At 43.4% G+C, this 12,074-nt stretch overlaps 1 protein-coding gene across 1 annotated transcript; it reads right to left on the bottom strand.

Moving 5' to 3' along the window:
- Positions 1 to 10,185: 10,185 nt before the first annotated feature.
- LOC124108163 (olfactory receptor 10P22-like) lies at positions 10,186 to 11,278 on the bottom strand. The gene is given in 2 exon segments (XM_046466486.2): positions 10,186 to 11,067; positions 11,069 to 11,278. Coding segments are annotated over 2 exon segments (939 nt in total). The 5' UTR covers positions 11,126 to 11,278.
- Positions 11,279 to 12,074: the final 796 nt, after the last annotated feature.

Here is a 12,074-nt window from a genome sequence, read left to right as displayed (position 1 = left end):
TATTCTTCGTCGTAGAAGCTTAGCCTCTGGCATGGCCTCCAGCTCTCCCCACAGCTCTTTGAACTACTCTATATTTTGTTAATAAGTAATTTTTCTGCTTCATTATGCAGCCAGTCAAGGAGATTGACTGATATAACAAGTTTGGAGGCTGGAAACATTAGAAGAAACTTTGGTGTACTAAGATGGCTTGGGCCCTGTTCAGAGAGACCAGCTAAAGGGAACTGGGGGTCAGAGAACATCCTCAGACAAACAGACACAGGTTCAAGGAACCTGATCTGGAACTGATCTGGAGTATCAGTAAGACACCCCTGATATTCAGAGAATAACTGATTAAGTCCCTGGGCTCATAGGACTCATAATCTAATGCAGGTTGGGATGGAAGAGTGGAGTGGAGAGAGAACAAACAGAAATATGATGAGACCAAAGATGTGTAAGTTTGACCAAAGATTGGAAATTTAATGATTAATAACAGTGTGGGGTATTCCTGGAAGGCTTTCCAGATGAAGTAGTTCAATTCAGTACTTACACCTCATCAAGGCATATATAAAAAGTGCTCGTATTTGAATGGTGCATCAGGGTAAACTAAAGGGGATTTGGAAGTATCTTGATAGGGCTTGCTGCAAAAAATAAATTTATCATACTCTTACTAATAATTATAAGGAAATAAAATGTACAATAACAGAAAAATCTTTTAATACTGGTTCTATATAAAACTTCTTAAACACTGCTTTCTTCTGTGCGTATAATTTTACATTAGATTTTGCATTTAAAAAATGGCTGAACATTTTCTGATCAAGATCCTTAGCACTGGGCCAGGATTGGGGTTCAGTGGTACAGCACTTGCCTAGCATATGTGAAGCACTGGGTTTGATACTTAACACCACATATAAATAAATAAATAAATAAATAAATAAATAAATAAATAAATAAATATTCACCAAAAAAAAAATCCTTAGTACTGATTGTGTGTGTGTGTGTGTGTGTGTGCTGGGATTAAACCCAGGAGAACTTTACCACTGAGTCACATCCCCAGCTCTTTTTATTTTTTATATTGAGACAGAGTGTTGCTAAGTGGCTTAGGGTCTTGCTAAGTTGCTGAGGCTAGCTTTGAACTCGAAATCCTCCTGCCTCAGCCTCCCTCATTGTTACTAGGATAACAGGCATATATCACCAAGCCCAGAAGTACCGATTTTTTAAATGAATAATGGTCACCATCAAAGAAAACTGCTCACAGAATGGGCAATAAAAAATATAAAACCTTTTCAAGCTCATTTAGAATTTTTCAGTAGTGAAAATATGTATAAATTGTCCACTAACTTTTCTTTTTCTTTCATCAAAAAAGAACAAATTTAAAATTCTTTTATTAACAAAAAAGATTTTACATCCAATAACACTTTTCCAAAGTCAAGTATTTCAAAATATAGTACTGCAGAGCTGTAATGTGCAGAACGTACATGCATTCAGAGTAGTCACCATGTGGCTAGTTTAGATACCCTGATATGACACATCAGCAGATACCAGAAAGAAGTCTCCTATGTACATGGGATCAGAAGTTCAGAATTACTATGGAGAAGTGAGCCCTCAGGAGACCTTAGCAACTCCCCACCCTCCAACCCCTGAGGGCCACACCTTTACCTTGCTCTGTGTTCCTTAGGAACATGGAATAGCTCCATGGGCCTGTCCAGTATGGAGTGGACAGCAGAGGGCACTGAGGAGCTGGCTGCTGGAGTGGATAGGGACATGATAGAGCACCCAGGCTGCAGCTGCCCTCAACCCACTGAGGCGAAGCAGTAGGCATTTCTCCCGGACTCAGTGTGCATCACCAAACTTCACTCCTTGGGAGCTTCCTCCTGAGGAGCTCCAAGAAAAGCCATTTATGGCCTTGGGACTCTATTCATTCTAAGACTCCACACATGCAGAAACTAGGTTGAAGATCACTGTCTTACAGAGCACGTCCAATCCATGTGGCCCACCTGCATGCCATTCTACACTCTTCAGGGGGCTCAAGTTAAATATATTCATTCAGAAAATGTCATGCCAATCTAGGTGCCAAGAATTTGATTGCAAAGAAAAATAAACGAGTGGGGAAGAAAGGCCAATTAACAGGTGACTCCAATTTTACATTTTTTTAATGAAGTGTGTTCAAAAGAAAGCAGCAAGACAGGGTATCAAGGACCACAAAGGAGAGACCCCTAAAGCTAGGCCAAAGGGACAGAGGAGGCTTCAAGAAGGAGAAAATCTTAACTGAAGCCAAATAATGAAAAGTTTTCCAGAAGAAGAAGCAGGTGTTAAAAGGTAAACCTAGCACTTTCAAGAGTTTATCATCAATTCATGAATCAGGAAGCCTCAGGCTGCAAGCAGCATAGCCCTTCTTGGGAGGGGGTGAGAGAAAACTTAAAAAGTGTTCATAGAATCAAGACAAAAGAAAAAACATCTACTAAGACAGTTTCTGATGATAAAGTCTCTAGTTTTGTTTGACTAATGAAAGGCTTTGGTTTACTTACATAGGAACTTAAAGTGCTAGAAACACCTCAGTCTAACAGCCTCCGAATTTTTTTTTCTTTTTTGGTGGTCCTGGGAATCAAACCCAGGGGTGCTTTAGTTATTGAGCAACATCTCCAGCCCTTTTTATTTTTGTTTTTGAGACAAGGTCTTGCTCATTTGTGAAAGTTGGACTCAAACTTGCAATCTTCCTTCCTCATCCTTCCAAGTTTCTAGGATTACAAGCATGTACCACTGTGCCCAGTCCAATTAATTTTTTTAATAAAGGGGAATGGAATGTGTCAAGGTGAGCCAGAGCATGACACCCTCCAGGACCGCAAGTCATTCATTACAACAAAGTACAGTAAGCAAGGGGAAAATGGCAAGAGAGGAGGAAGGAATAAGCAGCAACCCAAACTGTTGGACTTTGAAAGCATCCATTAACCATGTGTATTATTTCCATCACAAAACCATGTATGTTTGTCATTTTCCATGACAAGATATTTGAGGCTGGGAATCTTAGAAATACAAAATGTTTTGGAGGCTGAAAGTCCAAGATCACATTGCCCCACCAATTTGGCCTCTGGCAAGGGTCCCCTTAGCGATATACATCATGGCAGATGGCATAGCAGGAGCACATGTTAGAGAAATCATATGGTGAGATATGAAGCCAGAGAGCAGGGCAGGGCCAGTCTTGCTCTTTATGATGACTCTTTCAGAAGAACTAACTCAGGGTCCCATGTGTTAGTCCTTTCAAGAATAGCACTCCCAGTGACCTAACAACATTACACTGGGCCCCACCTCCCAACATCACCACACTGAGGACCATGCTCCCAACACATGAGCCTTTTGTAGAACACTCAAACCATATCACCACACATCTCTTCCTTTTGGGTTCTCGACCAATAAGTGGAGTTAAGTGGGAGCAAAATATCAATCAGCTTTGTTACTTGTAAAACTGAATTGGAGCTTGGAGCTTGGAGCTTGGAGCTTGGACCTAAAGTCAAAATGAGCTTCGATTATGGTTTAGATATGAGGTGTCCTCCCAAAAGCCCATATGTGAGATAATGCAAGAAGGTTTAGAGGTGAAATGGTTTATCAGAGCCTTAAGTCAATCCCTGAAAGGGATTAACAGAGTGGTAACTGAAAGCAGGTAGGGTGTGGCTGGAAGGGGTGGGTCGTTGGAGGTGTGCCTTTGGGGTTTATATTTTGTGTAGTGACAGAGTTTCTCTCTCTGCTTCCTGCTGTCATGTCCAGCCACTTTCCTCCACCATACCCTTCCACCGTGATGTCCTGCTTTATCTCCGACCCTGAGTAATGGAGGCAGCCATCTATGGACTCGGACCTCTGAAACCATGAGCATCCAAATAAACTTTTCTTCCTCTAATTGTTCTTGTCAGGTCTTTTGGTCCCAGCGGTGAAAAACCTGACTAAAACAGCTTTCTATTCCCCACATTTATCATCACCCCCTAATTTCAGGAAGAGGATCTGTACAAATTGCAGGTCACTCCAAGTAGAGGCGCAACATTTGAAGGAGAAAAGAATATGTGCATCCAAAAGCCAGCCAACCTTGGTGGGGAAAGCCAAAGAGAAAAAATGCTCTGGATAGTATCATCAATCGGTAAAGTCACTCCCCTATCCGTGAAGAAGCAATGAGGGGACAGAGACGAAGGCCAGAGTATTTCTATCCTCATTTCTCTTTGGGGGTGGAATAAAACAACCCCTCACCTTGTACAAAACATGAGGATCAGGTTAATTAGGTGTGTCCCACCTACTGCACCCATACAGATCACGAAGGATACTGTGGTTCACTTGGAAACCTAGGGGCTCATCCTGAGTGACAAGATCAGATCTGAGTTTCTAAAAGATCATTCTAGCTGTGGAATAGAGAATAGATAACAGAGGCTGGAAACGAAGCACAGAGGCCTTGACAACTTTCCTAGGCCAACACAGCAGGGAAGTAACAGGTTTGTTTCCAACTCTAGAACTCACTTGAACCCTCTACTGTATGAATTCTCCTTCTGATAATGTGAGTTAGAAAAATTAGAAAGATGAGGGTAGAAAGGAGCAAAGGAGAATGAACAGAAGGACAGGAGGAAGAAAAGGAGACTAGTAACAGAGAGAAAGGAGGAGGATGACCTCACCTGCCAGGGAGCCACTTGCCCTCACCTTGCCTGGGTATGCAAATATTGTGCATGCCCGGAGGCTTCTAGCAGGACTGGTCTCTCTCCTAGCAGGACACAAGTGAGCCTTTTCTTGTCCTGCCTCAGGGTTGCAGCCACTTAGTTAGCAAGTTTATTGATCATCTCACCATCCCATAGGATAGCACTCTGGTCCATTGTATGGATGAGACTACACTGAAAACATCTGGAAAGAAGAAAATTGCAAGCACTGTGGAAATACATTCATACCAGAGGAGATAAATCCCATAAAATTAAAAGGCCTGCCACCTCACTCTTTTTCCAGGGATGTCTAGATGAATCTAGATATCTCCTCAAATGTTAAGTGCAGTTTTTTCTCTCGACAGTAAGAAAAAGATCACCTGTGATTCTCTGAATTTTGGGAGTGACATATTGCCCATTTGGACCTGCTATTTCAACCTACTTATCAGATGTCTTTTTTTTTTTTTTTTAGTACCAGGGGTTGAATCCAAGGGTACTCTACCAACTGAGTAATATCATTAGCCCTTTTTATTTTTTACTTAAAGACAGGGGTCTCACTAAGTTGCCTAGGCTGGCCTCAAACTTACAATACTCCTGCCTCAGCTTCCTGAGTCACTGGAATTACAGGTGTGTGCCACTGGGTTGAGCTCACTTATGTCTTAAAAGACAGAGCAATAAAAGGCTCTATAACTGGTCCAGTTCTGACACTGGGGTTTCTCAACTACCCAGAAGACTGTAAGAGATTGTTATGGTTTAGATAAATGTTCCCCAAAAGCCCACGTGTTGAAGCCTTGGTCCCCAGTGTACCATTTTAGGAGGTCCAGCCTCTGGGAAGTAATTGAATCATGAGGGCTTTAACCTCATCAATGAATTAATCTATTATGGATTTATTGCTTAAATGGCTATTGGAAGGTGATAAGAACTTTAGAAGATGAGGCCTAGTTGCAGGAAGTTGGTCACTGGGAGCATGATCCTTGAAGGATATATCTTTTCCACTGACCTTTCCTTCCTCCTCCCACTCCTGTCCTCCACCCCAAACTCCTGTCTCCTTCCTAGCCACCACAAGTTGAGTAGCTTTGCTCTACCACCTGCTCTCTGCCTGGATCTTCTGCCTTACTACAAGCCCAGAAACAACAGAGCCACATGATCATAGACTGAAACCTCTGAAACTGAGCCAAAATAAATCTTTCCTTCCTTTAGTTGATTTTCTCAGGTATTTTGTCACAACAATGGAAAACTGACTAACACAGTGTCAGTGGTACTGGAGGCTGTGGTAAATCTAAAAAGTCAATCAAGGGCTTGGGAACCAAACTTAAGCCTATAGGGCAAAGAATTAGCCATCTTTTTGTGAAACTGCTCTTGAGCTATAAAACAGTCAGCTCTATGTTACTACAGTGAAATTTTCAAGACAATGAACTTAGTGAAGAGAAATGGTTTATTTAGCTCACAGTTTGGGAGTTTTGAGTCTAATATCAGAATGCCCTTATGGGTTTGAGCCTCTGGTGAGGGCACTAGATGGCAAAACAGACACTTCTATTGAAACAAGAAGTCACATCTCCAGCCAGGAAGTCAAGTGAAACTGAGACTGGAGTCCCACAGGCCCTTCAAGACCACGCCTCAAATGACACAGGGACCGCACACCAGGTCCTTCTTCTTTAAAGATCCACAGCACCTCCCAATACCATAAAGCTAGAATGAAGCCTTTACATAGGGACCTTTGGAGGATGCTCATCCAAATCACAGAAGGCCTAATGTGGGCAACCGTATATTCTGAACACTTGAACACCAGATAACAGATGACCATGCACAATTGCACCAGCCTAAAATTATGTGTCCCCAAGAGCACTTCATCAGTAATGGGAAGTGGCAAATTTATGGGGGCCCAAGCTTGTAGAGAAGACAAAAGAATATTGCATCTACTTCATTCCCCAGCAACCACCCCCCATTCGTTCTTAATGGGTCTATAAATAAAATGGTCATAATAGCAAGAAAGGAGGTCATGCAGCTGGGATTGGTGGCATCTACCAGTAATCCCAGCAACTTGGGAGGCTGAGGCAGGAGAATCACAAATTCGAGGCCAGCATGGGCAACATAGTGAGCTCCTATCTCAAAATAAAATTTTAAAAGGGGATAGGGATGTAGCTCAGTGCTAGAGTACTTGCCTAGAATGTGTGAGGTCCTAGATTCAATCCCCAGCTTGACCAAAAAAAAAAAAAAAGGAAGCCATGCATGAACTCAACAACAAGGGCTTCCTCCACCAAGATAATCCAGCTAAGAATCCACCTTGGAATTCTCCTTGGTTTGGAGGCTAAGAGCTTTGTGGGAAGCAAAGCTCCACCCACTTCTATAAAAGCAGAGAGAGCAAAATTACTGTCTTCCCTAAACCATGACAGCCAGGGCAGGCCTGTGACCCTAGCCAGTCCTAGGGGATGCTTCTACCTCAGACTTTGAATCAGGTGCAAGTGATGCAAAGAAGTATAGGAAAGTTTACAACTCACGATGATGGTGACAGTGGTGGGTTCCAGGACCCCGAAACACTAGCACCACAACGGTGCCAGGGAAATTTCCAGTAACCAGTGTGGGCAGTGCCAGCAGCATCCTATCTAGACCATTCCTATGGTATAACCTTAGCTGGCCTCTCAGCTTCTCTAGGTTCCCAACCATTTTCTAAGCCTGGTTCTCTAGAATCTCTTTCAAGGCCATAAGCTACCAGAGTCCATTTTTCTCCAGAATTGCTTATTTCCTCCTTGCTTCTCTCTAGTGGCCCCTAGGAAATGGCCCACTTGATCCCTTTTCAATTTTCCCCCTCATAACTTGCACTAGGATTTTCTCTTTTCCAAATCCCTTCTCCTCTAAATCTCATACACAGCTCTTCCTTTCCTCTCTTCAACATGACACATGTTAGACTTTCCAGCAATGTTAGGGAGATTTTTTAATAGGGAAAATCCAGAATTGTTATGACATCTAAAAACTTTGATGAAGTTCATGTGAATAGAAATGATATCGTAGAAAAGCCATAGAAAAGCCATCGTAGCAGAAACTGAAACAGATTAGTTCACTCTGATATTTCACTTTGCTAAGCAGTTTTATTAAAGCTATTTGTTTACCTTTTTTACAAATATATATTGATCATCTGCTATCTTCGAGACACTAATTCTAAGTACCAGGAATATACAAAGTGAACAAGATAGGCAACATCCCTACCCTTATGGGACACTGCATTTTAGTGAAGTCATAAGTAAATAAAGAAGGAAATTTCAGGTAATGCAAAGAAATTATGTGGTAAAGGGGGAGAGGGGACAGCTGCATTTAATCCTCACAACAATCATGTGGAACGCAGGAACTATTATAATCCTGATTTTAGATAAGGAAGGCCACTGTTCACACGGGTACCAAGAATGGAATTCTGATCATGCACAGAATTCACATCAAAGGAAACCATTCCTTCCTCCTAAATAGAGTTCATCAGAGATTTCTACTTAGATCCTCACCTCTAACTGCATGCAGTTCCAGTCCCGCTTAAACAGAACCTGGCTATGGGGCTCTCATGTTTGAAATTAAATATACAGGACACCTGGTTAAATTTGGATTTTGGATAAATGATTTTTTTTAAGTGTAAACATGTCCAAAATATTTTCCCCAGAAAGATAAAACAATCTGATCCTTCAAGCTAAATATTTCAAGAGACATACTAACAACTTATTTGTTGGTTACCTGAAATTTGAATTTAATCGGGTGCCCTGTATTTTAACTGAGCACCTTAAAAATAAGGACTTGAGCCTCTCGAGCTGATGGTCGCCATGCTGAGGAGAGCAGGAAGGTTCTCAGAGCCAAATGAGTCCAGCTTCACCATATCCTTCTTCTTCTGCCTCCACTCTCAGCTCAGAACAAAGGAGAAAAAGGGCAACATCTCTCTCCTCGTTTTGTTCAGACACCAAATCTTTCATAAGCACTCCCTTGGGCCTAATTCTGATGCCTTATGATGTCATATTACCCTGTGCTCAATAAACTGAGGAAAAGCCAGTCCATAGCTTTCTCAGTGGATTCTTTCTGCCCTCTAAGAATATTAAATACCAACCTGTACCTTCACCCATCCTCCTCTTTTCTGGGCTATCTAGTCCCAACTCATTTCTGACTCTTAGTCCATTTCCCTGCCCTGAAAATTGTGGGGAAAGCCACTTGATTGAACCATAAAACAATAAAAATTCTTGTAGAGGGTAATTTGGCAGAATGTTTCAGAAACAATTTGGTTCAGCATTTCCATTTCTAGAATTCTGTGTTAATGAAAGCATAAAATAAATATACAAAGATATAAGTATAATCATATCTATTTCAACAATATTTACAACAAAAAATCCCTTAATCCAATGATAGGAAATTACTTAAAATTATAGTACATCCATATAAGTATTTTAGATATTAAAAGCATGTTTTAAAAGTCTCCTGATATTGTACAATGTTAAAATATAGTTTAATAAAGTAGAAAATTTATTACAAAGCAATTTAGACAATATAATCCCTTTTTTAGTTTTCAGACATACGCATATATACATATACAGACTAAAACAGGCTGCAGTAATTTCCCAAGGACATTATTACTAACAAAAATGTCAATATTTATTTTCTTTTCTTCTGAATGCAAGATTCTCTGCAATTAACAGTGCTATTTTTGTAAACTGGGAAAGGAAAAAAATCAATGCTATTTAAAGGTTCTGTGCCTTGAGTGATTTCCCCCACTGTGCGGCTCCCTTCTGTGGCTTCTAAGTGAAGGAGAATTTGCAAACAAGCAAGAACTAGCTTCCCAAGAAAAAGTAAAGTGGTTGCGGATCCCTCTGGCCAGAAAAATTAAGTGGACTCCAAGTAGAAATATTGCTGGAAATGAAAGTGTCATTTTGGTAGTGTAAGGTCTAAGTCAGACCTTCTGATCAGAGCCAGGGAAAAGAGATGGATGTGCATTTCCACCGTGGGAAAAGAGGGAGAAATGAGGAGCAAGTCTGTCAAGGGGCTGGGCAAAGAGGTTCAGCAGAGAACACCAACATTCAGGAAACCCCAGAAAGGAGTCTTCAGTCAGGAGCAAACTAACTGGACTAGTGCCGCCAGACCAAAGCAGCACCAAGACTTGTCTCCTGAACTTCCAAATTCAAACCAACTACTCCCTGCCCCTGTTCCTTCCCTGGCACCACAGACACCCAGGCTGGTCATCGCACTGGAGTAAAGGAGCTTTGGTTGCAGCAGAGGTGCCTGATGCCAGAGAGAAAGGCTGGCAATGAGGAGTCTCTGGGAGAAATAGAAGAGGAACAGCTTAAGGGTGAGTTTGCCCAGCTCTGAGCCTACAGTCAAGTCAGGTCAAGGCCATAGGAACAGGCCCCAGAAGCAGAGCTGCGAGCAACACATTGGTGCCTTGGGCCCTCATGCTGAGTGGAGCAAGGAAACCCACACTCACAGACCCTGTGCACCTCAGGTCCCGGCTTCTCCCTCCTCCTCAAAAACAGGCCAGAGATCAAGCCCTTGCCTCCAGGAATTCGGGAGGCAGGAAGCAGCATCAAGGGCTCCAAAGGTATCTCTTCATGAACCGCCTCATGGCTCCTGTGACCTCCTTGTTCCTCAGAGTGTAGATAAAAGGGTTTAACATGGGGGTGACAACTGTGTAGAAGACAGCAAGGATCTGGTCCATGTCCCGAAAGGAACCTGCCTGAGGTGTCATATAGGCAACAGTCCCAGTCCCAAAAAAGAGCATGACCACAAACAGATGGGAAGAACATGTAGAGAAGACTTTTCGACGGCCCTGGGATGTCGCAATCCCAAGAATAGTGGCAAGAATACAGGCATAGGAGATCACAATCAGTGAAAAGGGGGTCAGAATAAAGGCCACCGTGACAGCAAGGTTCCCCACTTCACCCCAGAAGGGGCTCCCACTAGCCAGTCTCAACACAGGCAGGATGTCACACAGGAAGTGATGGACGGTGTTGGCACCATGGAAGGGCAAGGTGAAGATGAAGATGGAGTGAGTGGTGCCAGTGATGACACCCATGAGGTAGGAGGCCCCCACCATGCCCACACACGCTGCCTGGTTCAACAGGGTGGGATAGTGCAGCGGTCGGCAGATGGCGGCATACCGGTCATAGGCCATGGCAGTGGACAAGCAGCATTCCATGATGCCAAAGAGGGCAAAGAAATACAGCTGGGTGAAGCAGCTGGCACGTGGGATGGTCGGGCAGGAGGAGAGGAGATCAGCCAGCATCCTAGGCACAATGGTGGTGGTATATAGGACCTCCACCAGGGAGAAGTGGCGAAGGAAGAAGTACATGGGGGAATGCAGAGCAGAGTCTGCCAGTGTAAGGAAGATGATCAGGGAGTTGCCCAGCAAGGTGACCAAGTAAATGCAGAGCACCCCCCAAAACAGAGAGCCCCCAGAAAGAGCCAAAATCTGAGAACCCAATCAAAACAAACTCAGTTACTGCTGAGCCATTGCCACTCTCCATGTCCCCAAAGCCAGACTGGAAAAAGGAAAATAAAGAGGGCTCATGCAGCAGCAGGAGGTAGCCAGGCAAAGACAAGGGCTGCAGCAGAGAAGATGTGGGAAAGTCCCTAAGAACATCCCAGCTCTCCAGATGGATGGGTGAGCCCCCGGCTGCTTTGACTCCTTCCCAGAAAAAATGCCTCAGAGCAGAAGGAAGAAAAACCAGAGGAGTTAAAGGGAAGATTGCAGACCGCCTTGGATGCTGAGGGTTTGACAAACACCAAGGTGGTTTATTCCACTTGCCCAGGTACTGGGTTTAGGAGCAAAGAGCTTAAGAAACTGATTGAGACTACGGGCAGAAAAGTGGGTGAGCAAACAGAATAAACAAAGCTGGCAGAAAGAGACTGAGGCAGAGAGTTAAGTGAATCCGACAACAAAGTGAGAGTGAAAGAGAGAAGACACAGGTCTGAAGGCCAAAGCACGGGAGCCTGTGCAGCTTTTACCCGTAGAGGGGTCCCCACGGCCCTCAGAATGTGCCTCCTGGCAGCACATCATGCAGCTCAATCCTCCCAAGAGCCTGGATCCCAGAGCAGAGGGTGGAGAGGAAAGTAGATGGGGGAAATAAAAAAGGAGGGAGGAAGTGGCTTCCTTCTGCCACATCACAGTGCTAAGCTGCCTGCAGTCAGGTCAGGGTGTGGAGCATCCTCCTAAGGACAACTGAGATCCATGTAGAAGGGCTGACATGTATCCACAGTCCCTCAGCAAGGCCTAAATAAAGCTGGGCTCAGATGCCCAGTGTTCTAACTCCTTGGTCAGTTTCTGTAGGCTGCCTGCTCAGTCCACTATTTCCAGAGCTGTCCTCTGCCCAGCCCATTGGAGTTAGTCCTTAGCCTCCTTTCCACTGTCTGGAAAGTAATTTTTTAAAAAACTTTTTGGAAAATAGTGCTATTCCTCAAAGAAAAGAACTGTTG

Source organism: Marmota monax, unplaced genomic scaffold (genome assembly GCF_021218885.2).
Source record: "Marmota monax isolate L192 unplaced genomic scaffold, Marmota_monax_Labrador192_F-V1.1 WCK01_AAM20220418_F8-fsc00151, whole genome shotgun sequence".
In the NCBI taxonomy this organism is placed as follows: Eukaryota; Metazoa; Chordata; class Mammalia; order Rodentia; family Sciuridae; genus Marmota; species Marmota monax.
This window is presented reverse-complemented; position numbering and strand designations above follow the sequence as displayed.